Raw genomic sequence first — 27,318 nt, forward strand, 5'->3', positions numbered from 1 at the left:
CCGTACACGGATGTAACGCACACTAAATTCCTCACCTCGGTATAATGGTTTTCACGCCCAATGGTATGGGTACCCTAGTGTAGATGTAGTTGTGAACCTTAGAGGAAAACAATATGCACTCAGTCTCGAAAAACACGCAGAAAACGGGTTTAAATTTTTCAAATTGGGTAATATTTCCATATGCATTTTGGTGAGTCTGGAAAGCGTGTGCAAGTTTCTTTGAGGAAAACAAAAACAAATTGCGTATGACGAGCGTATGCTAGTCTACGTGTGTTCAAATGTCACTAAGCTTTATATATTCTCATTGATTTCGAGCCATTTCGAGTGACTGTGACAGTTCCTCTCTTTGACATTTCCCTTTCCCGTTATTTTCTTTTGTTTGCTGCGCCAGTTCAAAGCAGTCGATGCACTTTTGCTTGCAAGCATCGCGTTGTATTTTAGTGTGCGTGTGTGTGCGCGCTGACTGGTGTTCTTTTCATAAATAATTACGGTCGATCCGTCGAAAAAAAAAGTCGCGTAAAAGCTGCGTTTTGATTGAATTTCGCGACCTGTGTGTTGAGTGTGTGACGGAATTCGTCGTCGTATTTTCAATCACTGAACGACGAGTGTGGTTGGTTTGGTGCGCGGAGAACATTGACAGAAGAGGGTCGAGTCAGTGGCAGAGGACAACAGTGCGAAGAAAGAAAGGCCCCCTTTTTTCTGTGACGATTTTTGCGAGGATTTATCGAACGGTTCCCCGGAGGAATCTACTGTCAACGTCTGGAGAAATCCGCGGATTCGAACTAGCAGCTGGTTTCCGGTGAGTAGCGATATGGGATGGGATCGAAATTTGACGAAGGAAAAGATGGATTCGCGACAGGTTGCCCTCTTCTGGGGAGAGGGGATTAGCCTCAAAAGTAGGTAAAAAAAAAGGTGGACACACAGAAAGAAAGCAAAAGAATCGACATTTTGACGACAACACACTCAGTGTTGTTTATTGGGCCATATTCGAGGTAGTGAATAATAATTATTCTCTTCTGGTTAAAATCGAGGATAATTCAAACGAAACTACGAATGGGGACAAATTTTTGCCATTGTTTGCGACGATCTAGCCAATATCGATCCCCCCTCCGAGTATTTTTGTTTATAGCCATACATTGCCTTCAAGAAGGATAGTTGCAGTTTTTGGTGTGGAACAGCTGTAGTTACGATACGGTCGGGAGAGGAGCTCGAAAAAGGTCATAGGAGGAAAGTAGCACCAATAGTATAGAGGGTGGCGTAATTCGAATGCGTATTCCTACTCGAGGTTTCTGCGTGCTAGATTCAGAGGCTGATGCAGAGGACTTTGCGTATTGTGTAATATGTAGGTGCAGGTGGGGAGAGTGTTTGGTTGCAGTTTGACCAATTACAGTTTTTGTTTGGGAACTGGAAGGAGATAGAGATTAAATGGTGATTTGAATAGTATGTCTTTTCAATGCTTTTGGACTTGTCCTAACTATTACATATGTGCGTTACAAATTTAGCTTTGACTTATGGAAACTGTCTTTTCCCAGCCGATTACCACAAATCATTCATGAGACCTTGTATTTAAACTCCTACCTAGAGCATTGTTTTCTCCATTTCTATGACAGGAATATCTCCCTCTGGAGACTTGTCATTGTAATGCAAGTTACGTTTTTAAACTTTCAGGATTCGTACGCGTTATTTCACAGCAGGTTTTTTTTGAAGAATTCTTCAGATTCTTCAGGAAAAAGGTTCTGGAACATTTTCTCATCTAAATCCCTCCAGAAATTTCTCCTGAAGTGTACATTCTCCAGAATTTGCTCCATTTCGACAGTGATTACTATGAAAATTTTCTGAAAATCTATCCCGATTCAAAAATTTTAAAATTTGCCAAGGTTCGGCATTCTAAATCAATTAAATTTTTCTAGTACAGGTCGGACTCGATTATCCGGAGACTCGATTATCCGGGGACTCGATTATCCGAGATTCGATTATCCGGAATTTTAGACTCGATTATCCGGAATTTGTTTTTTTTTTGTTCTTGTTTTTCAATTTTTATTCATAATTCTGAGATAATTTGGTATTGCAATATACAATATGAATAGTTTTGCAGTATTGAACGTGTTTAGGAAAAGGGTGGTTTGAAAAAGTGGTTTTTTGTATATGCTGGTCAAAAAAATGTTTTTCTTGTGAAAACCCCTACTGTTCCTAGAAATAATTTCTGGCTACACCACCGCATCATATAAATAAAACAACAACAAAAAAGATAATATTTAAGTTCTTTTATTGAAGCTCGCAATTTTTTTCTTAGTGATTCGATTATCCGGAGGATTCGATTATCCGGAGCGAAAAAAAAATCGATACTCCGGATAATCGAGTCCGACCTGTATTGACCATTGCACGAATTTTTAGATTCTAATGCAATTGTTCGTTTGCTAGATACAACTTACACACTCGCTAAGACCAGTAGGCGTATGTTTTAGAAGCTATGACGTTTCAGAATAATTCAAAGTAGTAAGATGGATGTTATCAAAATTTGTTTATTTTCACGCACGTTTTCAGGTTGTGTTTTGAATAAAAATAAATATTTGAATATGAGGGACCGGATCCTATTTTTTAACTTTTGATCCACTTCAACATCTGTGTGGTTCTTAGCCACAAACCAAGCCACTCCTATCTCTATCTTCTCACGGTACTGACCGGGGTTCGAATAACCTTAGGGAAGATCGTGTCATCAATACCGATGGGAACTTAGGTCGTATGCTAACTGAGAAGGGGGAGGGTTTGCTTCTGCAGTGCCTGTACTCCATGTCAGGGACGGTTGATCATTATCCGAGTGCTAGGAATCGGTTACGTTTCCTGTTGCCAGGTTCAGTTCTTTGTCGATGAGCGGATCGGCATTCCGGCATTCTACTGGTAGAACTTTAAGCAATCTTAACCGCTCATGCAGGAACGTCCTGAACTACAGGATCACCATGGTCATCTGCACTAATAACTAGAGCATTCTTCCGGTGGCGTTTCTAGAAATGATCGGATTGCATTTTGAAATTTTAAAATGATGACTAGAACAATATACGTGACTCTCGACAGAAATCACTGTTGATCACTTAAATACATCGAAATTCAAACGTAACACTTACCAGAGATAAATTGCGGATGAGTTTTGATGGAAATCCTAAATATGCATTTATTCAGGTGATGATAATATTTCGCGCAAAGAAAACTCAAAACAAAGACGAAAAACTTTGGTATCGAAGCAACTGTCAGGCTGTTATGCAAGTGTATGTGTGAGGTGTGAAAATGTTCACTGTGCAAAAATTATTTGCACAGTAGTCTAATAAGGTGCAAGATGCTCAATAATTCTTCCACAGATTTTTACACTCCATTCTGTTAGCAAGCCATAATTTATAATCAATTAATCATAGCAAGCCTTGTATCCTAGGAGATTAAATAAAACATTCTAGTTTTCGCCTTAATCCAGTCTAGACGTATATAACAGTTTTTGGCGACGAGGATTACAGAATTTTCATAATGAATCCAGAATTTCAAAAATCGCTATTGAACATTTTACAAAACCAACAAAAGATACTCGATCAACTTATGCAAAACCAGTATTCTGCAAGTTCACCAAGCCAACAAGCAGTCGTTTCAACGCAGAGGAATCATAACCAGGAATTTCTAATCGAGTCTCTGTCCAGCGGTATTACGGAGTTCACGTACGATCCAGAGAACGGCGTAACATTTGCAGCGTGGTTCTCGAGATACGAGGATTTATTCATTGAAGACGCGAAGAATTTGCATGATGCAGCGAAAGTTAGACACTTGCTTCGGAATATTAGCACGGTGGCTCATCAAAAGTATATCAGCTATATTGTTCCAAAAAATCCAAAGGATCAAAACTTTGAACAGACGGTTTCTACACTGAAGATCATTTTTGGAAGGCAGATATTCTTATTCAACGCCAGATACCAGTGCTTGCAGTTGTCGAAGAGTTCCGGAGACGATTTTTACACATATGCAGGAGTTGTGAACCAAAAATGTGAGGAGTTCCAGCTGAACGGAGTTACATCGGTTCAATTTAAATGCCTTATGTACGTATGTGGCCTCAAATCTCATCGCGATGCAGATATACGCACTACGCTATTATCCAGGATCGAAAGTAATAAACCAAGTGAAGAGATGACGGTACACATGCTAGCCGAAGAATGTCAGCGACTGATCAATCTCAAGCGTGATACAGCAATGGTAGAGAAGCAAGGCAACATGCAGGAAACAGTTTGCGCAATCAATCGTTCAAATCCATCGAAATCAACAAATAGTGAAGAATGCAACGACGTTCCTAGATCACCATGTTGGCGATGTGGGGATATGCACTACTCAAAATACTGTTCGTTCATCAACCACGAGTGTCGAACGTGCCAGAAAACAGGACATAAGGAGGGTTATTGTGCTTGTTTTGAGAAGGTAGGCAAGAAACAGAAGGAAAACGGTAAGCAACGATTCAACCACATGCTCTGGACAGCAAGTTAATTTGCTCCAAACTGACTTGCGTAAATTGACTCGCAATAAGTCAAAATTTTTTGTCATTGGTGACTTTAATGCCAAACATCGGTCATGGAATAATTCTCAAAGTAATTCCAACGGCAGAATTATATTTGATGAATGCTTTTCAGGATATTTCTCAATTCAATACCCTGATAGCCCTACATGTTTTTCCTCTTCTAGAAATCCATCTACGATTGACTTGGTCTTAACCGACTCTAGTCATCTTTGTAGCCAATTAGTTACTCATGCTGATTTTGATTCTGACAATGTCCCTGTTACATTTCAAATATCCCATGAAGCGATTCTCAATCCTATCAGCTCCACTTTCAATTATTTACGAGCCGACTGGAATATATATAAACCGTATGTTGACTCTAATCATGATGTTAACATTTCTTTAGAAACTAAACTTGATATTGACAATGCTCTTGAAACTTTAACAAATTCCATTGTTGAAGCCAGGAGCATTGTAATTCCAAAATTTGAATCCGTGATTATAGACGATGATCCTAAACTCTTGATCCGTCTCAAAAACGTGAGGAGAAGGCAATTTCAACGCACTCGTGATCCTGCTATGAAAATTATATGGCAGGATTTGCAGAAATAAATCAAGAACCGTTTTGCAGATTTGAGAAACAAAAATTTTGAAAAAAAAATTTCTCAATTGGACCCTGGCTCTAAGCCCTTTTGGAAATTATCTAAAATCTTGAAAAAACCTCAGAAGCCAATACCGGCATTGAAAGAGGAAAACAAATTATTACTATCTAATTGCAAAAAAGCTCAAAAACTTGCTATGCAGTTTGAAAATGCGCACAATTTCAATTTAGGACTTACTAGTCCAATTGAACATCAAGTTACTCAGGACTTCGAAAATATTTTCAATCAAGAGTTCGTTTTCGAAAATGCCTGGGAGACTGATTTGGAAGAAGTGAGAACTATTATAAAAAAAAATTCAAAAATATGAAAGCTCCTGGCGATGATGGAATTTTCTACATCTTCATCAAGAAACTTCCAGAAAGTAGCTTATCATTTATAAATGATATATTTAACAAATGTTTTCAATTAGCATATTTTCCTGACAAATGGAAAAATGCTAAGGTTGTTCCAATTTTAAAACCAGACAAAAATCCTGCAGAAGCTTCTAGCTATCGTCCAATCAGTTTGCTTTACTCCATCAATGAACTTTTTGAAAAGGTTATTTTGAACAGAATGATGGTCCACATCATCGAAAATGCAATTTTTGCCAATGAACAGTTCGTATTCCGCCATGGACATTCGACCACTCATCAAATTTTACGTGTAACAAATTTGATCCGTTCCAACAAATCTGAAGGCTACTCTACTGGTCTTGCTCTTCTAGACATAGAATAAGCATTCGTCAGTGTTTGGCATGAAGGTTTGATCGTAAAATTAAAAAACTTTAATTTTCCAACATACCTTGTTAGAATAATTCAAAGTTATCTGTCAAATCGTACACTTCAGGTTTATTATCAGAGCTCCAGATCTGAAAGTCTTCCTGTAAGAGCTGGTGTTCCCCAAGGCAGCATTTTGGGACCAATATTATACAATATTTTCACATCTGACTTACCTGAGTTACCTCAGGGATGTCAAAAATCCTTGTTTGCGGATGACACAGGCCTCTCCGCCAAAGGACGAAGTCTGCGTGTCATCTGTAGTAGATTGTAAAAAAGTTTGGATATATTTTTCTTCATACTTGCAAAAATGGAAGATTTCTCCTAATGCTTCTAAAACTCAACTAATAATATTCCCACATAAACCAAAAGCTCTTTGTTTGAAACCTTCATGTAGACATGCTGTCACGATGAGAGGGGTTCCAATAAATTGGTCAGATGAAGTTAAGTATCTAGGGCTCATGCTAAATAAGAATTTACAGTGCTGTTCTGAATAATAGCAGCGCATGTCGATTTCCATACAAAATGCTCAACTTTGACATGCAGTAGTTTTTTTCCCTTTCAAGCAATCGGGCTGAAATTTTCTCCACAGAACTACAAATATGATCAATTTTGTAACTACAAAATTTCAGTTTTTTCTGAGTCCCTGCCGAAAAGTGAGACACTAGGTGAAATTTTTCGAAAAAATAGCAGTTTTTCATTTTAAATTTTTTTTTCTAAAAATTTTCGGTTTAGGTGTAGGTTTGATAAGTAGGAGGAGATTGTTCCAATGGTAAGTGATATACAATTTTAAACTATAATGTCAAGCCGAAATTAAAATTTTTGAAACTGCTATTTTTTCGAACATTTTCACCTAGTATCTCACTTTCCGGCAGGGGCTTAGAAAATTTTGAAATTTTGTGTTTACAAAATTGGGCATATTTGTAGTTCTGTGGAGAAAATTTCAACTCGATTGCTTGAAATGGAACAAAACTACAGCATGTCAAAGTTGAGCATTTTGTATGAAAATCGACATGCGCTGCTATTATTCAGAACAGCACTGTAACTTTCAAAAATCACATTGAGGGCATTCAAGCCAAATGTAACAAACATGTTAAATGTCTCTATCCCCTTATTAATAGAAAATCAAAACTTTGTCTTAAGAACAAGCTTTTGATATTCAAACAAATTTTCAGGCCAGCCATGTTGTATGCTGTACCAATATGGACTAGCTATTGTAATACCAGGAAGAAAGCTCTGCAGAAAATTCAAAACAAAATTTTGAAAATGATTCTGAGACTTCCTGGTATAGTACTAATGAGTTACATAGAATATCCAATGTGGAAACATTGGGACAAATGTCAAAACAAATAATCAATAGTTTCAGGCAAAAATCGTTACAATCTTCTATTGCCACGATTAATGCGTTATATGTTCAGGTTAAGTATATTCAAAACGTTTTTTTTTGTCTTACAAGCAGGTGAAATCAACTCACCTGTAAAAAAATCTGAACTGCTACGGCAAACAAAATGTAATATGTTGCTAACAAAATGTTAATAAAATCTAAAATTTGTTTTACCAAATTAGGATGATAGTGTTGTCTAATAACACAGAACACCGAGATATAAGAAATAATGAATGTAATAATACTAATAAAGAAATTAAAAAAAAAGGTTCTGGATTCGTACTGTACTGTATGTGATGGTACAGAGATGTAAACTTCCGGATGCGTTGAAGTTCTGTACTGCCCATAACTGCTTAATTGTAACATTCGACAAAAGTAGGTATTGAGTAAATGGAATGCCAGCATTTTATTGCAGTATGGGAGGAAACTAAAATTTCAAAAAATTACCAGGAACTCAAAAGTGCTTAATGGAGGCTGATATTTTGTACAACTCATATATCATTCTGGAGGAATGGTCAGAAAATAATTCTGATAGAAATTTCATTGCTATTACATTACGAGGCTCATCTATAATCTCAATGTGACTGTTATGCGGTTATAATTACCAATGTGACAAAACAACTTGGTATTTTTTTTCGAATTTCCTAGATTTCATCAAGTTGATCGAAAGTATTTATGATTTGATGACTCTCCATGGTATTAACTCCAATTTGTTAAAAATGTCGAATGGGACTGTTATGCAGTTATGGGCAGTGTACACCTTTCATCTTTCCAATGCCTATATTTCTTTACTATATAGATTTTGAACAGTCGTAGTATATTCAGCCATCTCACGACATCTACTTATCTCAACATTATCTCTCCATTGCAGACAAGAACTATTTTCCGATATCATGGACTCCACGGCGCTCCTGGATGCCGTTGCCAGTTCATCACTGTCGGTAGCTGGTCCCTCGTCTTCTTCGTCGTCACTGTCTTCCACATCAACAGTGGAATCGCCCTCGGCCGCAGCAAAGGAGATCTGCAAATTCTTCAAAATGGGCACCTGTCGCTATGGGTCGGCTTGCCGTAATGCACATGCTGTCGCTGCAGAACAACCGGAACCCGGTCCATCGTTTGCCGCCGATCCGGGACCGAGTACCAGTACCGGTTTCACAATTGATCCACTCAAGTGGATCAACGCGCCGGAATTCGTGCCCAAGTTCAAACAGTGGCAACCAACTGCTGGTTCGGTTGATGTGCAAGAGGCAGAGCAGAACTTGCAGAGATCAGAACATCTACAGCCACTGGAATTGCCAGAAGAAGAGGACGCGGCGATGGATGAGGAAGAGGTCGTAGAAAATGGGGATCAGGAAGATGATGTCCCTGCCGCTGGCGGCGGAATGTCCTACGCGGCGATCGTCACAATGAACAACAACCACAACGGCTTGGGAATCATTGAGGACCATGTCGATTCGGTGCTATGCCCGTACTTTGAGAACAGTGGCGTTTGTATGTTGGACACGTGCCCGTATGCCCACGGGGAACTGTGCGAACTGTGCGGCAAGTTCTGTCTGAATCCGCTGGACAAGGAACAACAGCGACTGCACAACGTCGAGTGCATTAAACAGCACGAGCTGGACATGGAGCACTCGTTTGCCATTCAGCGATCCAAAGACAAGATCTGCGGCATATGTCTGGAGGTGATCCTGGAGAAGCCGAGCCGCGAGCAGCGGTTCGGCATCCTGCCGAACTGCAGTCACATCTTCTGTCTGGAGTGCATCCGGACGTGGCGACAGGCGAAGAACTTCGAGAATAAGATCAAACGGTAAGCGGGGATGGGGTTGGGTTCAATTTAGAGGGTGATATTGATCTTGTTACGATTTTACAGGGGCTGTCCCACATGTCGCATCTCGTCGGACTTCGTTTGTCCCAGCATTGTGTGGGTGGAAAGTCGGGAGGAGAAGGATAGGCTGATCAACGATTACAAGAAGGCGTGCAACACGACTCACTGCAAGCACTTCAAGCAGGGCACGGGCAAGTGTCCGTTCGGAAACAAGTGCTTCTATAAGCACGCCCTGCCAGATGGTACGCTGGTCGACGTCGGCGGACCATCTCGACAGACGGACAGCCGCCTGCGGATCAGCCACCTGCAGGTAAGAATCGTCTGTATTGGTAGCAAAGCTCAAAGCTTTAAGCCAACCCTTCTCCAGTAGAGAAACTAGGTAGAGTACAGAACGCTTCGATGCTTACTGACTTTAAAATGGCTTGCTCAATGTTCACCACCTAATAAAATTTAAATCTTGTCGCTCCCCTGCATTTACTTATTTGTGCTTATTCTGCGCTGCGTGTGAGGCGAGACAAGTCGCTTTCACCGTGAGTGACGTGAGACGACTAATGTTGATCAAATGCGAGCAAGTCGACAATTGTCACCTCATTCGACTCGTGCTTCCTCACACGCCATAACAAAAATGATAAGAATCTACACTACCCGCGTACGGACTCGCTTGAAAAAGTAACAATTGCAACATTTAGTTGAATATTGCGCCGCCCTGGGAAAGCCCTAGAGGCAAGTAAATTCTTGATGTTATATCTCGAGTTCCTGATTATATGTGAAGGTGCGGTTTTCTACAAAGTTTTTCTTAGAATGGGGTACCGTTTCAAAAGAATGGAATAAGCTTGGAAAGCGTCTGACTTCAACGAAGGTTTATTAGCAAGTGAACAGTTATGAAAAATAACAAACTCTTAGTTACTAGGGCCGGGGGCGTAGCCAGGGATATCTTGATTGTTGAGCTACTTAGATTACACCCCCTCTCAATCAGATAATCCAATCTTCATCCTCAGGGTCTTGAACCGGCAGAACTCCAGGGCCTTTGTAAAAATATCCGCCAATTGATTCTGCGTCTTGATGGGTTCAATTTTAAGCATCCCGGAAGCTACATGATCACGCACGAAATGATGCTTGACATCTATATGTTTGGTGCGTTTTGTCTCCAGGTTCTTCGCCATACAAATGCAACTACGGTTGTCCTCGTACAGGGTAACAGGTTTGGTGGATTCTTGAAGGTCTTCAAGTATTCCTTGCAGCCACAAGGATTCTGCAACCGCTGCACTGAGCGCGATGTACTCCGCCTCGCTAGACGAAGTTGCAACCGTGGTTTGCTTCTTACTACACCATGTCACCGTGGATCCAAATACTTGAAACAGGTAACCGCTTACCGATTTCCGGTCTTCAGTATCTGACGCCCAGTCGGCGTCAACGTATCCAACCAATGGACTACTAGTTGGGTTACGCTTGAACTGCAACATCAGCTTCTTTGTTCCTTGCAAGTAACGGACAATTCGTTTCAGGGCTTGCCAATGCTCGACGGTCGGCTGTTGCTGGAAACGCCCCAGGTAGCCAACAGGATAACAAATGTCCGGTCGAACGCTGAGCATCACGTACATCAGTGATCCCAGCAACTCACGATATGGTTGGTTTGCGTCCGGTCCATTTCGATCAAGCATCAGGCCTTTTTCCATCGGTGTACGAGCAGGATTGCACTCAGCCATTCCAAAACGGGTCACCAGCTTTTCGATGCTGGCATCTTGAGAAAGCTTCAGCTGATCATCGTCGCGATTGTACTCTACCTTCATGCCTAAGAAGTGCCGGAGCTCCCCACAGTCGGACATTTCGAACTTCGATGCTAGGTCCTTCTTAAGCTTTGAAATTGATTTCTGATTGCGTCCAGCCACCAGGAGATCATCAACGTACAGGATCAGTATTAGCTCGTCGTTGTCATCCAGCTTGGTGTACAGGCAATAATCGTGTTGTGAACGCTTGAAGCCCATTGTGACTATCGCCTCGTTGAATCGCTCATTCCAACATCTGGGAGATTGCTTCAAACCGTACAAGGATTTCACCAACCGACAGACTTGACCTTGTTTCGCAGCTACGCCATCCGGGACTTCCATGAAGATGGTTTCCTTCAAGCGACCGTGGAGAAACGCGGTACGAACATCCATTTGGTGGAAGTAGTATCGCCGATGTACGCCAACTGCCAATACGGTGCGGATGGTTGCCAGGCGAGCCACTGGAGCATACGTCTCTTCGTAGTCGTGACCTTGCTGCTGGAGATACCCCTTCGCCACCAGTCGGGCTTTGTAGCGAACCGGTCTACCGTTTTCGTCCTCCTTCAGCCGAAACACCCACTTGGATTTGAGCGGTTTCACGTCCTTGGGGCAGGTCACAAGTTGCCAGACATTGTTCTTCTTCAACGACTCCAACTCGTTTGCCACAGCACGCATCCAATCGTCTTTGTCATCTCGGCGGGCGATTTCACCAAACGTTTTGGGTACATCTGTGGACAATGGGACAGCAGAAATTGCTCCGTAACCAACGAAATAGTCGAGCAACTTACCCGGAAGTGTGCGCTCCCGATCGCTGCGCCTCACCATCGCTTGTCCTCCGGACTCGTGGTGTTCTGGTTGCGATGGGAGCGCCGATGCTGTTGCCTCGTCCATCTCATCATCGGAATCATCAAGCTGGTCTAGCAGATCTTGCTGGTCTTGTTCTTCAATCTCTCTTGCTACTTCTGGTTCTTGCGTAACGGGTTCGGCTTCGGCTTCATCATCCCCCTCTTTATCGTAAGAACATTGGACTACCAACGGTGAATCTGTTTTGGCTTCATTGTCAACTTCATACGGAAAACGACCTTCATCGAACTTCACGTCACGAGCCACGATGATCTTCCGATGAGTTCGATTCCAGAGCCGATAGCCATTCGGCGCGTAGCCGACCATCACCGCTTCAAAACTTTTTGCGTCCAGCTTCTTTCGTTGCTGACCAGGTATCCAAGCGAAGGCTCTGCATCCGAAAATTCGAAGCTTCTCCAGATTGGGTTTCACTCCTAGCCACAGTTCCGCGGGGGTCTTCTGGACCGACAGGGCTGCCGTCGGACTCCGATTCATTAGGTACACACCAGTCAAGGCAGCTTCACACCACATCTTTTTCGGTAATCTGGAATCTATAAGCATAGCACGTACCTTTTCGATGAGCGTTCGATTGAACCGCTCAGCCACCCCATTTTGTTGCGGGGAATATGCAACCGTCGCCTCGATTTGAATTCCTTTGCTCTTGTACCATTTCTTCTGCTCATTTGATCCATACTCTGTGCCTTGATCCACCGTCAGCTTCGAAATTTTCTTGTCAAAAGCCGCAGTCACCATTGCTTCGTATTCACGGAACCGCTCGAAAACTTCACTCTTTTTCTTCATCAGATAAATCACCGAAAAATGGCTGTAGTCATCGATGAAAGATACGAAATAGCGTGAGCCATCCCACGCCGGAGGGTCGATAGTTCCACATACGTCCGAGTGGATTCTCTCCAGAACCCGAGTTGCACGTTGACGAGTTCCGTCGAAGGGCTCACGGCACTGCTTGCCCTGCACACATGGTTCACAAAATCCGATCTTCTGTGGTTTCGTTCTGATACCTTCAACCATATTGTGTTGCACCAGCTTCGAGATTGCTTGTTGGTTCAGGTGACCCAGCCGACGATGCCACAACTCACTCACCTCAGCTTGACATACATTCGCAGAAGACGCTTGAAGCTTGACATCCAACTCGTACAAACTTCCTTTCAAGTACGCTGTAGCAATAACTGTGTTGTTTTTCTGCAAGGTAGCTTGCTTACCGCAAAACAGTACCGAGATTCCAGCCTTGGCCAATTTCTTGACAGACATCAAGTTGTCTCTTAGCTCCGGCACAAACAGGACTTCGTTGATCGTCATCTGAACACCCTTGTTGCTAATAAACCTTCGTTGAAGTCAGACGCTTTCCAAGCTTATTCCATTCTTTTGAAACGGTACCTTAGAAAGCGTCTGACTTCAACGAAGGTTTATTAGCAAGTGAACAGTTATGAAAAATAACAAACTCTTAGTTACTAGGGCCGGGGGCGTAGCCAGGGATATCTTGATTGTTGAGCTACTTAGATTACAGTTTTAGAACAGGTTAAGGTCAGTGAATCTGTTCTGAATCACTAAAATATTCAGTTGATTAGACCTGAATTACTTCAATTTAAAATAAATGAGGCTTGAATCACTTGAATATGACGTAGATCCGAGCTGAATTACCTAGGGTAAAAGCACCGGTTTTGGCCAGCCTAAGAGAAAATGTCAAAAAAAAATAAATGGGAAGCCGTATTCATACCACAAATATGTCAAATGCAAGCTTTCAATCCATATTATGTGTGTAAAATATCAAAACTGAGCTATAATCATTTTTTTTGCTTTCAAAATCCCGTTGGTCAATATAAGCCAACGGAACCAGTTTCGGCCAGAGATTTAACTTCGGTTCCTAAATTGGCCAATCGCATTGATTTCTCATGAGAGTGGCCAAATTAGGAGTGTCCTGGCCAAATTAGGTGTATGGGAGTTGAAATTATAAGGAAAATGAATTGTTTTTCTTATGTTTTGAATCAAATTGGACGAGTAAATGAATGTAGCTCTACCATGAGAATGTGATCTACTGAACACAAAAGGTTTCATGCTGATTGGATATGTAAAACGGTGTATAATCATCTATGGCTACAACTGGCGTATGGCCAAAACCGGTGCTTCTACCCTACATGTGAAGTGATTCATACCTGAATCATTCAAATGGTATCAATCAGATATGAATCACTCGAATGTAAATTGAAGCATTCCTAAATCATTTGAATATGAAGTGAATCAGACCTGAATGACTTGAATATGAAGTAAATCAGACCTGAAACACTTGCGTATGTAGTGAATCAGACCGAATTCTTTGTACAGAGCAGTACCGACGCCGACTGCGCCCGAAAGCAGGTTAATTTGGAAAGGGGAGGAAATGTTGATGACTCGCTTAACGGAAGCCATTGAGTTTTCAGCACTTCCACGAGAAAACACTGGTATAGGACCTCTCCCTTCTCTTTCACGCCTCGTGCAAATTGAAACCGAGTGGCAATATGCTTGGTTCTATTGTAGAGTTGTAGCATCTTCAGTGCGCTCTGGTTATCCTCGTAGGTAGGGTAGGGTTGCTCTGCTGCTCGTTGAAATCGTTTAGAAGACGCTTCAGCCAAATCAGCTCCTATGTGGCCTCCGAGCGCGCCTCGAACTCTGCCTCCGTGGTTGACACACTGGTCTGTTTCCTGCACGCCCAGCTAATAACTCCGCCGTTAAACATCATGACGAATCCGGTGTTGGATTTCCGATCTCTGCATTCGGCCCAATCTGCATCAGATAATCCGACCAGGTCTTCGGATTTCGCGTTATTACTTACTTGTAGCTTGTAGCCTTTAGTGCCCCTCAAATAGCGGGTCACCCGGGATTTTCGACGACTTGGCCTCTTCGAGTCCATTCATTCTGGAAATATCATCGATGTATCGCTTCTGGTTTAAGAAGAAATCGCCGTTCTTGTCACGCTCCACTTCGATCCCAAGGTACCAGTGTACGTTTCTCATTGACGCAATGTTGAAACGTTTCTGAAGTCCTTTGGCTGTTCTCTCGATGGTACGCTCGTTGCAGCTGGCGATGATCAGGTCGTCGACGTACACAAGAATGTAGCACCACTGGTTACCTTCCTTCTTCCGATAGCGACACGAGTCAGAATTACACTTCTGGAATCCCAGACGCAGCAGCTGTGCAGCATGTGGTTCCAGGATCGCGCGGCTTGCTTCAGTCCTTCACCTTGTTCTTCGCAGCGACCGCCAACAGAGTCTGAAACGTCGTTTGTCGAACCACAGGCGCGAAGACTTGATCATAATCGGTTCCGCACTGCTGGCTGTACCCCTGTGCAACCAGTCTCGCCTTGAATCGCGTAACTTCAGCTTCGGCACCTTGCTTGATCTGGAAGATCTATTTCGATCCGACTGGCTCCGTCCAGGTGGTAGGTTCACCAGGTCCCAGGTCTCGTTGCAAGCTTCTTGCAATCACGACTGTAGTGTCCCTCCTCGTTGCATTAAGGTCCTCCTCTGGTCGACTTTCCAGTGCCGTGACCAAGCTCCTGAATGACTCCGGTAGACTTGAAAACAGCGTCACGACGACCAGATGCTCCTTGAGTTCTTCTTCCATCGTAGTCAGTCTGTTCGTTAGCGCTGTTACCTCATTCAGGTACTCCGACATACTTCCGCCTTCCAGCGGGCAAAGCTTCCGTAACACACGGACCTTGCTTGAGAGAGATGACCGCTCGTGGTACTTCTTCAAACTGTGCCACACGTACTTCGCCGTTGCAGCTCGAATGACGTGAGATAGTTGACCATCTTCGATTGACAATCCGATGAGCGTCAGTGAGGAAGAAGAAGCAATGCCGTCAGTATCTACTGAAAACATAGAAGGAAACGCAGTATGGTAAACCAGTGAAGCTTACATCGACACAGCACCGTGTCGTTAGCGTTTCTAGACGGAAGTGGAAGTGAAACGGAAAACGGAGTTAAGCCTCGAATCGTGGACTCGGGCGTGACAAGCCACATCGTCGCGAACCGAGAATCTTTCATGGAACTGTAAGAGTGAAGCACGTTACGTTGGCCGACGGGAAGAAAGCGATTGTGCTGTCTAAAGCGTTATACACATCCACGTTGTCGATGAACCTTCTGTATGATCCGTCGCTGGCGCAGAAAAACGAAACTGTTATTTTCGACGTCAACGGTTGCCGGATCATGCGTGGCAACCGATCCGCTGCAATAGCAATGCTCAAGTAAGGTTTGTAATACTTGAAACAACCAAGCGAAGTCATCCTCCTGGCGGATGGGAATCATCCGAAGGGCTGCATGCACGAAAGGCATAGGAAGTTTGGGTATCGTGATCAAAATGGCAGTGTGAAATTTGAATCACCGATTGAACCCAGACGATTCATAAAGACAACGAAAGAAGTCCTACCAGAGCGGTACCGGCAAGTAAATGGTTTGACCAGTGATTCCACGAGCGAACTCCGGAGGTTGCAATTCAATATCCAGAAATCGATGAAGGAAGAAATCCTCTCATTGCAGGAACACCGAACATGGGTGTTGGTATCCCTGCCACCGAAAAGAAGACCGTTGGATGTACGTGGACGTTCAAAAAGAAGTAGGACGAAAGCGGAAACACAGCGCGATACAAGGCCAGGTTAGTCGCACAATGTTTCACCCAACAATATAGTACGGACTACGACGAGGTGTTTGCACATGTTGTGCAGCAAACCACCCTTCGTACGGTTTTGAGGATTCCCAGCCGAGACGACATGGTAGTGCACCACTTGGACATCAAGACTGCCTACCTACACGCCGATCTGAAGGAAGATGTCTACATGCGATGGTCTCCAGGTGTGAAGACAAATGACAAGGTTTGCCGGTTGAAACGTAGCATCTACGGGCTAAAGCACTCAACACGTGGAACAGGAAGATAGACGTCACCTTCAAGAAAATGGGATTTAATTCTTCGTCCTCTGATTCCTGCCTGTACGTGAGAGAAGAAAATGGTAAGCGAAGCTACATTTTAATCTATGTTGCGACAATGTCGAAGCCATTGGAGCGACACCGAGATGCAACAGGAGTCTGAGGCACTCTGGACGCCGATCGTTAACCGTTGACTTTGTTGAGGAAAAGTGTTGTACGTTGATTCAAATCACATACAAAGAAGCAACCTAGAATAAATTCAAATTAATCGAAGCAATAATGTTTAAATAAAATTTTCTTCAGTCTCTGTTCATTAGTCATCCAAACCAGTCGGATTTAATTATTCAGGGTGTCTACTACATGGAAGAACCTGGAAAACCTGGAATTATCAGGGAATATTATTCAACCTGGAATAAACCTGGAATTCTCAGGGAATTTAGATCACAACCAGGGAAATTATGTTAAGGCAGTAATTCATGAGAGAATATTTTCACGCCAAAGTATTTTTGCGTCATAACGCAGAGCCAGAATTTAATTGCCAGAAAACTCTTCATTCGAAAAAAAATTCGGCTGCGACGCTCTCAAAATACTATATTAGCTGTTCAGTGAGAATTCATTCGAGTATGAAATTTCATCAGCTTATCAAAACATGATCTAAATTTATTCAGTAAAGCATTAACATATCTGAGGCTAGTAGCAGGTTTCTTTTTAGATACAATTTTTATGCAAGTCTCTAAAAAGTTTCTATTTTTGATAAATGGCGCCTGGAGTCTCTATTTTGACCAAAATAGTCTCAAAGTCTCTTTTTCCATAACATGCTTGCAAATAACTGAGATGCATAATTTCTTCTCGTATTTCTCGAGAACAGCTTCAGGAAATATCCTTGTGGTTTCTCCAGAGATTTTATCGAGAATTCTTCAAGAAATTCCTTCAGCATTTATTTTTCATAGGATGCTTACAGGAGTTCCTCCATAATTTGCTTCAGGAAATCCTTGAACATTTCAACGTTCCTACCTCTAGTAATTTTCTCAGGGAGTACTTTGAACAAAGACTATCCTGGGACTTCCTCCAGATATTTTTCACTAGCTATTCAACCGAGTTTCCCACAGAATTTCAGAAAACCCGACAAGAATTTCAACGCCATTTCATCTATGGTTATTTGCAAAGAATAGATCCAAAAGCTCCTCGAGTGAATATATTAAGAAAATTTCAAATAATTCCCTGAATTCGACCTGTGGTTCATTATTAAGTTTCTTTAGATTTTTTTCTAGGAATTTCTCCAGCATTTCATCCAAGGATTACTGGAGTTCATCCAAACATTTTTCAATGAAATCCCCAAGGAATATTGAACAGTTCATTTAAGGGTTCCGCACAATTTAATACCACAACGATTTTTTTCTATGAAATCCTTCGATTGTAGGAATGATTATTCCTACACAATTTTCTAGTAATTTCGTCCTGTGTTCCAGGAGATCCTTTGCAATATCCTGCGAGATATTTTGATTTTTTTTTATTATTTTAGCAATAATCTTGGAAATCTTCTAAAAGTTCTTCAAGAGTCGTAAATTTGCTTTAGGAATGCGTCACGAATTTTCTCAACAATTTGTTATCTTTCTTTGAAATTCCATTAAAATTCCTTGGATAAAACACCTGAAAGAATGCTTGAGAAAAAAGTTTTGAAAACTTCCTTGAGAAAACTATTATAATTAATAGAGGAATTTCCGAAGAAATCCTAGGAGCAATCTCTGAAGTAATTCCTGAAGGTATCCTCAGAGAAATTTGTAGTCAAAATCTTATAAAAATTCTAAAAAACAATTTTGTACAAAATCCTGAGAAATCCTTGGAGACATCTGGAGAAGTATCTTGTTGAATATTACAACATGTTTTGAACGGGAGTCTTGGAGGATGTTCTAGAAAAACTGATTGGAGAATAGACGGATAAAATTCTCGAGAACCAAGGGCTTTTTCAAAAAATATCTGAAATAATATGTGAAGGAATTTCTGATGAAAGCCTTGAGATATTTTTTGTGATTTTTTATGGAAAAATGCTGGTTCTATTTTGAGATATCCTAAACAATTTTTTTGGAGAAATTGCTTAGGAAAATTTTTGGAGAGTGAAAATCTCAAATATAGATATCAATCCATCCCTCTCGTAATGTTGTCGCAACACATCAATGAATGTTTGTACTTTACTGGCATATACCAGATGCTTGTATGTTATCGTAATGTCACAAAAAAAATTGGAAAAAATAGTTTTAAAAATATTTTCAGCGGGATGTCTGGTCTGATCCATCTATTTTTTCCTGGTTCCTGTTAGGTTTCGTTTTTTGATTACTGTGTTGTCTCTTTTTGGTTTTGGTGAACCTTGACACTTTTGATCATGTTTGACGTTCGCTTAATCGAAAAAAACACCACAGGGCTTTTAGTTTTAACACTGGGGTTGTTCCTAACTGACATTTCGGAAGGGACACGGAAAGTAAAATACACCCAAAATTTGAGTTTAAGCCAAGGAGTGTGACAAAATCTAAAAAAAAAAGTTTTTTGGACTTAAACAAAAGAAAAACATTAAAAAATTGTGTAAACATGTGTTTTTGGCCTAAACTTAAGCGTTTGGCATTAAAATTGGGACATACTTTTAGGAAACTATTCAAAATTTCGAACAATCATGATTAATTTAGAACTTTTTCGAATGAAATGCAAAAATTTATCATTTATTTATATTCTCACAGTTCTCGCATAACTTATGATCTAGCCCTAAAAGCCATTGGTAACCATGTGTGTGGCTCGTTGTTTTCTAAGAATTTGGATGGAGTTTCACGTTATTTAACAACGATATGGTGAAGAAAGGATCATTCCATACCTGCCAGTAGTGTTGGTTTGGATGCTTAATAATTTGCTCAGAAACAACGAGCTACACATGTGGCTTCTAGGGCGTTATCCCAGATCATGCGAGACGGCGAGAGTTAAATGTTATATGGTCGAACGTGATTACCCAGGGGCTTAATAATCCGTGTTTCTATTAAAAAACATGGATCCGGGATCCAAAAGTTTTACGAATTATTTGTGTTAATTTAGATGGGTATATATTAGAGTGGTTCAAAAAATCGTTTTTGTTCCACACCGCTCATTCGATTCAAGATCGAATTCTGGAATTCTGGAAATTTGAGCTCATTCGGATGAAAACTGAGACTGCACAAGCCATTCAAAGTTTATATGGGAATTACTATGGGTAAAGCAAGCAATTCATTCAATCGGTCATAGTGTTTGCCCATGTGTTCTCAGTAATTAGAGCTACATTGATACTGTGAGATACAATAATCAACTGCAATTTTGTCGAAAATCGTTTTTAAATCGGACTACTGAGTAATTAGTTATTGATTTTTGTATGAGTTGTATAACTTTGGTTAAAATAATTGGGCTATACTGCAGGCACAATTGGATATATTTTATTTTATTTTATTTTATTTTATTTTATTTTATTGATGTACAAGGGGGTCAGGGGCCAAGTCTCCAGCATATGTTTGAAAACTCACACCGTCCATAATACACCGGGGAGTTTTGGAGTTTGGGAAGTAGGCAACGCAACATCTTTGACCAGAAGGTTCTTTAAGTTTTGCTTCTACTCTTGACTTCCAATACACGTATGAATGATGCAAGGTCAAAAGAACATGAATCAGTCATACATATAGCGGTAGTGAAGTGTTTTGCCTAAGGATATGGGAAAGGAGGGATTTTGGGTGGTATTTTGTAAATAGCTCTGTGAAACAAGTTTGTTATTAGTTTAAAATTTAGTTAATCTGATTCACCTTGCAATCAGTAATAAGAATATTTACAAAAACATGATACTTAACTTTTCTCGGCCAATACGCTGCCATGTCTTTCCTCTCCAATGGATTTTCCTCGTTGTAATGGCGGGTTAGATATGAAAACAAGGATAAAGAGAGAAGAAAAGTTAGTGATTGTTACATGCTTTATTGCTGTATTGGCCTACAATGAAATCATAGAAAATTCGCTCTTTGGATTCCCATGATAACAATCCCCATTAGAGTGGTTCAAAAAATGGTTTTTGCTCCACACCGCTCATTAGATTCTAGATCAAATTCTGAGTGTCCTCCCAAAATTTGAGCTCATTTGGATGAAAACTGAGACTGCACAAGCCCTTTAAAGTTTATATGGGGATTACTATGAGAAAAGCAACCAATTCATTCGATCGGTCATAGTGTTTGCCCATGTGCTCTTGGGGATTAGAACTATGTTGATACTGTGAGATAATTTCATCCGCTACAACTTTGCCGAAGACCGTTTTCAAATCGGACGCCTCAGTAATTAGTTACTGATTTGTGAATGGGTTGTAAAACTTTGGCTATAATTATTGGGCTGTTCTGCAGGCATCACTGGATATATGCAGTAAAACATAGTAGCCATGATTTGTGCGTGCTATCTTTCGCGCCAGGTGCAGCAATGTTGCCTGTTCAGAAGTTGAATGAGCACTGCTGAAGAATTTGTGACTGCATATAAACCATTAACTAATTACTGGGGCGTCCGATTTGAAAACGGTGTTCGGCAAAGTTGTAGCTGATGAATGTATCTCACAGTATCAACATAGTTCTAATCCCCAAGAGCACATGGGCAAACACTATGACCGATCGAATGAATTGGTTGCTTTTCTCATAGTAATCCCCATATAAACTTTAAAGGGCTTGTGCAGTCTCAGTTTTCATCCAAATGAGCTCAAATTTTGGAAGGGCACTCAGAATTTGATCTAGAATCAAATGAGCGGTGTGGCATGTGCGGCATTCAAGACATCTCAACAATACTGAGGACGAACAACCAAAAATGAATCCAAAAGAGCGAAAACCTCAATGTTTCAATGTAGGACAATTCAGCTTTAATGCATGTGAGAAGTTCTTGGTAATATTCTCACAACGGCCATTCAGAATGGTTCGACGGATGTAGATAAAAGATCATTATGATAAAATTAACGCGACGACATGTTAGTGAACTCAGAACGATTATTGTATTTGCAACTGTTAATTTCGATAGTTAAACTTAGGGTCAGTTATTGTATATAACTTTTAAGATAAGCAGGAGTAAAGCACGAACGCGAAGTAATGACCTTCCATCCCATCTTCAAGTGCTCCCCACAAGCACAACACTTCATTCTGGCACTTTAGAACGTCCATGTTATAACTTGCTCACACAAGAAATCTGTCTCGACCGAGTTGGCAGAACGCGCCCATACCCCTTTCTGAACCAAAGGACAGGGTACTGCAGGCACAATTGGATATATGCAGTAAAACATAGAAGCCATGATTTGTGCATGCTATCTTTCGCGCCAGATGCAGCAATGTTGCCTGTTCATAAGTTGAACAAGCACTGTTGAAGAATTTGTGACTGGATATAAATCAATAACTAATAACTGAGACGCTAATTGAATGAATTGCTTGCTTTTCCCATAGTAATTTCCATATAAACTTTGAAGGCCTTGTGCAGCCTCAGTTTTCTTCAGAATGGGGGACATTTTGGGAGGACACTCAGAATTTGATCTTGCAAATTCTGCAAAAACGATTTTTTGGACCACTCTTATGTTCATATCAAGGCCTAATTATCATCAGAAACAAATATGTTCATCATTCCTGCGAATATTAGGTGCTATATTCTAGTGAAAAATAAATCACTTTTTCTCCCCACTATTGCCATAATTGATACTATAGCGATAATAGGAACTTCTACCCTACTTACTTATACTATATCTTGCGCATTTCTTCCATAACTGGACTATCGCAGAAGTTTTTACAAGTGCGGAAATGCTAATAAAAGTGCGCAATTGCATCAAAACGGGTAGGTTTCCTCGGGGGATTTATTCTTCGCAAATCAAAGAATAAGTGCTCTGAAGACACCAACAGCATTCAATGCAACCCCGCACTTTTATTTACACTTTCGCACTCATGAGACTGCACTTCGCAGTCCAGTGGTGAAAGAAATACACAATATCTACTTAACACGATCGATTCAATTTGAGATATTTTAAAGAATTTGGCTTCTTTGCTGTATGATAACTTGCCAATACATGGGTAAACTTAGTATTTATTGTAAAATATTGCCACATATCCAAAAAAAAAAAAAATATTTTGCGCCCATGAAGCTGTCTTAGTTATCCAAACGACCGATGGAAATGAATGGTATATAATTTGTACTAAAAAAAATTTCAAGAAGCCACATACTGATGCACTTGAAAGTTCCGTTCAGTTCACAGATCTCTTACAAACGGAATAAAAGGCATCATCATTGGCCAATACGATTCATTTGAATAAAACTTAGCTTTGGTATTGTTATCATCTTTATATTGTAATATTGGATAATGGAATAGTTTCAGCATGCTCTACATAATGTTTAGAAGTGCATAAATAGCTATTAAATCAAAAACACTTTAAATTTGTCGTTAAATTGTTTTAGATATATAAAAATTAGAGTATTTCTTTAATCTGGAATTATTTTTATAAAACCTGGAAAAACCTGGAAATTTCAGGGAATTTCATTTCGGTGAACGAGTAGACACCCTGTTATTACTGTCACCTGCAAGAAAAACAAATTGTAAATGACCATTTTGAATTGCTCACTAGCGCCACGTAGTGGTAGAATTTTTAACTAAACTCTGTGTCTTCCTGATACCAACAACTTTGCCAAAGATTTGATCTTTCTATCTCATTGAGATGCCGAGATATCGAGTTATGAATAGTTGAACATGCCCAGTAGCTCCACCTTGTGGCAAAATTTCGAACTTTGGCCTTTCAAAGCAAAGCCATGCTGAAGGTGTCTGGGTTCGATACCCGGTCGGTCCAAGATCTTTACGTAATGGAAATTTCCTTGACTTCCCTGTTCAGAAAGTGTCATCGCACCTGCCACACGGTATACGAATGGTAAAGAAAGCTCTCAGTTAATAATTGTGGAAATGCTCATTGAACACTAAGATAAGAAGCAGGCTCTGTACCAATGGGACGTAATTGCAAGAAGAAAGAGATAAAACTATTTGAAAAAGTGCTATTTCATGCCACCTAACGGCAGAACGGCAAAACAAACTGTTCACCAATCGGATGCCCTTAAGGTGAAACGTCTCGGAATCTAAAGATAGCCGGCACAATGGCCGATTTGTGCCCCTACTCACGATTTCAAAGGCTCTAAACTGGAGAAATAGTTGGCATTCGTTTCTGATCTTCTCTGGTAGCGCACAAAGCCAAAATAAAAAGTGCACTGTTGGATGCTTTCTTCGCGAGATTTGTGCCTTTAAAGTTTTTGTGTGCATTCTTAGAAGTTAATTCCAGACTGCCTTTGGAGCCGGCCTTCTGATCAGGGTTTCGAGATATAGCATCATGAATGTTCCTGTATTTAGGTAATACTTTTCAAGCGTGATGCCATATTCAGCTGAGCGTTGCAATACTTTTTCAAGCGAGTCCGTAATTGTGACGGGTAGTGTATGTCTAATGTATGACCGCATATTCAATTAACGATTTGTTCCGTATCCGCAGGACTTTTTCCGCGAGGTGCTGCACCAGCGGGGACGCCTCCTGAACGACTTCATGTCGTCGATCTTCTCCGACAGCGACGACTCGGAGATGTCCGAATTGTACGATCTGTACGACATCTAGTTGCTCAGCCCTACAGCAGTAGCAGCATCAGCAGCAGCAATAGCCCGCCAGTCGCACCAGCAGCAAACGCACCAGGATCAGTCGCAGCCGCAGCCACAGCAGCAGTCCCAGAATGGCCAATTGTGTCAGCAGCAGCAGCAGCAGTACCAACACCACCAATACCTTTATTACTACTATTACTATCAAATCCTTACCGGTGGCGGCAGCGAGTCCCGTTTTGGTAGCACCAACCACAACAGTAACACCCGCGGCGGCGTCGGCAGCAGCAGCAGCAACAGTAATTGTATTTTCGTCTATTTAGTCCATATTGGAAGTGGAGGAGCAACTCTCGTGGCCGTCGGACCTGGTGGCGGAGAGTAACCTAGAAAAGAACGTGTGTTTCAGTGTATTTTCCGACCTGGTAAGACATTAATAGTAGGCCATGGTAAGGCAGTAGGCTCCGCCAGGTGGCGTGCACTACCTTTATGTACGATTAGTGTGGGACCTTCCGGGACGTCCACATCCCAGTTAAGCTTGGCGGCGTGCCACAACTTGGAAATGTGTGTATCGAAGCCGCCCGCAGACTTTGGCCCCGTTTGAAAAGCGGGACGGAATCCAAAGCTGATTGATGATTCATGTTTCTTCTTTTCGATTACTTCCCATTTAAATCTGTCCACGTCCCTGTACGTTATCGATTAGTTCAACTATTTATTCAAGCAGCGTTGATATTCTTATTTTCTGTGTTGAAAAATTCGGCAGTCTGTTGATCTGTATTAGTTAATGCCCAGTTCTTTAGGTAGATCGGAAAAACTCTGTGAGCTGGCAAGGGAGCGTCCTTCCACACAACTGTTCATCATCATAATCGTCATACACTTTATTTGGTACGTTGTAATTTAGTGTGTAGTAAACTTGATGTAGAAGTCGACTTCCATCGCTATCGAGTTGTTGTTAAGTTAATTGGAAAGCCATATATCCCACCTGCCTCCCCGGCCATAGTTCCCCGCTGGATATCGCACTTGTCCTCCGGTTCAGAAGGAAAGTCGTCGAGTATCCGCGTGACGATAGCAATCGTTCCAAGCCGGAAGATTGCACTCAAAATTTAGCTCAATTTTACGTTTAGGAATCGATTCGTATAGTTTTGTACCTGAAAAAAAAGAACATCTGATTCTCTACTACCTCTCACCGTCTCGCTCCCTCCATAATGTTCACTCATTTACTCATGTAGAATGATCGAAGTAGCCCTTGCTAGTGACGCCGACAGGTGGGAAATTCAAATTCGACAATTTGATTTCAAGCAGTTGAGAGATGCATCAGAGCACGTTGCCAGGCAGGGCGGTGTACACAAATACAAACACATTATACTCCGGTTTTGAAAAAAAAGTATGTATCAATGAAAAAAAGTGAAACTCTAATAAACAATATCTATTTCTATATTAGGAATCGATTGATTATCAATAGAAACGTTTATGAAGAGTAAATCCACTCAGAACCAGAAGTTAGATCACAACAATATTCAATTTGAGCGCCACAGAAAGTCATAAGCGAGAGCCACTCTGAAAACACACTTGTTCACGCTAACATAAATAGACACGCCTACTTTGTGAAAAGTAAAATGAGACTCATCGTGATTACGAAACAAACACAAACACACAATCCCACACACACACACACCTTTAAGCGCAAGAAAATCCGCTAAATGCCTAAACAAACACTATTATAAATGATTATCAATAATCATCAATTATATGTAACGAATTATTACGATTATATATATATACCTAATGAAACTTACAATAATAGTTGTTTTTAGCGAAAAAAAAACATACGAACACAGAACACTTTAACATTTAACAAACGTTGTCGTCGTTGTCGATATTAAATCTTTGAATGAATTCGAGCAAAAAAGAGAAAAACTAACATTGGCAAAAGCGAGCTAAACAAAGCAAAAACAAACAAAAAAAACAATTGTGAAGCGATTCCTGGAATCGAACAGCTACATGTGTTATTAGATTGAGAGGTAAAAAACTGATAAACGAATGGCAGAAACAAAAAAAAATCAATATACATATGATAAATATCTACTTAATTCAAGCAAACATTAATCGAAATAGTGATTTTTTTTGAATGGGAAAGCGGGCACCGAAAGAAAGTCCTTTAAAATGGAATGGTTATCCTGCGAAGAAACAAAGTGATCCAGGAGGTTGTAGAAAGCGCATGTAACGCCTTGATTCCACTCCTTCGGTAGTTGTTCCGTCTCCATGATTATGACTATCAACCGATGCATGCAAGCGGCCAACAATGTTGCGCCATTCTGGTGCTCATCGTAGTGCTGCTTCTACCTTTTAATCATCTCGGGTCTGTCCAATAATGGATCCCGTCTTTAACCCTGCACATTTTGGTTCGTGGCATAAAGTCTTTTGGGCTTATTCTAGAGTCACCATATTACAGTCACTTCAATCGAGTCGAGTATTGTAACCTCGCTATACGAGACCGACAATTCTTACCTCACGCCACTCATAGAACAAGCCCATTTGAGGAATGAGCCTAGTAGACATAGACTTTCTGCGTTCCTTGAAAATGGTTTACTCAGTAACTCCAGCAATGATTGCGCCACGATAGGTTCTGACGTCGGTTATGTAGAAGAAATGCCATTCATCAATCAAAACATGGTCGATTTGTGATTTTGTCTGCTGTGGAGACATTGTGGTTTATTTGTGGAATTGGTCTTTTCGGGTTGAAAATGTTCTCAACCTTCAATCTTTGAGGGCGAGTCATTTAGCATAAGGCCGTTTGGCATAAGGTCATTTGGCATAACCGGGGAATTATACCCCTTCTTTCAAAGAATACCTGTTATTCAAGAAAACAAGTAATGCTTAAGGATATCATAATGATCATAATAATAATCGGATGGCATAATAACCGATATGTTAAATCACCTCATGCTAAATGGCATGCTAGAAATTCGTGGACAGCATGATGTGGAGCCCATATTTGAACTCCGTATTCGAGAACACTTCGAA

General features: G+C 41.0%; 1 protein-coding gene across 1 annotated transcript; it reads left to right on the forward strand.

The window, feature by feature from the left end:
* Positions 1 to 360: 360 nt before the first annotated feature.
* On the forward strand, positions 361 to 26,400 carry LOC5569202 (probable E3 ubiquitin-protein ligase makorin-1). Its single transcript, XM_021843885.1, has 4 exons — positions 361 to 799; positions 8,195 to 9,130; positions 9,194 to 9,458; positions 24,200 to 26,400. The coding sequence occupies exons 2-4, from the start codon at positions 8,217 to 8,219 to the stop codon at positions 24,317 to 24,319; spliced, it is 1,299 nt and encodes a 432-aa protein (XP_021699577.1). The 5' UTR covers positions 361 to 799; positions 8,195 to 8,216; the 3' UTR covers positions 24,320 to 26,400.
* The last annotated feature ends 918 nt before the right edge of the window (positions 26,401 to 27,318 follow it).

Source organism: Aedes aegypti, chromosome 1 (assembly GCF_002204515.2).
Source record: "Aedes aegypti strain LVP_AGWG chromosome 1, AaegL5.0 Primary Assembly, whole genome shotgun sequence".
Lineage (NCBI taxonomy): Eukaryota > Metazoa > Arthropoda > Insecta > Diptera > Culicidae > Aedes > Aedes aegypti.

Coding starts and splice junctions, on each gene's coding strand:
- LOC5569202 (XM_021843885.1), top strand. CDS start 8,217: ATGGACTCCACGGCGCTCCTGGATGCCGTTGCCAGTTCATCACTGTCG. Junction 9,131..9,193: donor TTCGAGAATAAGATCAAACG/GTAAGCGGGGAT, acceptor ACGATTTTACAG/GGGCTGTCCCACATGTCGCA. Junction 9,459..24,199: donor TGCGGATCAGCCACCTGCAG/GTAAGAATCGTC, acceptor CCGTATCCGCAG/GACTTTTTCCGCGAGGTGCT.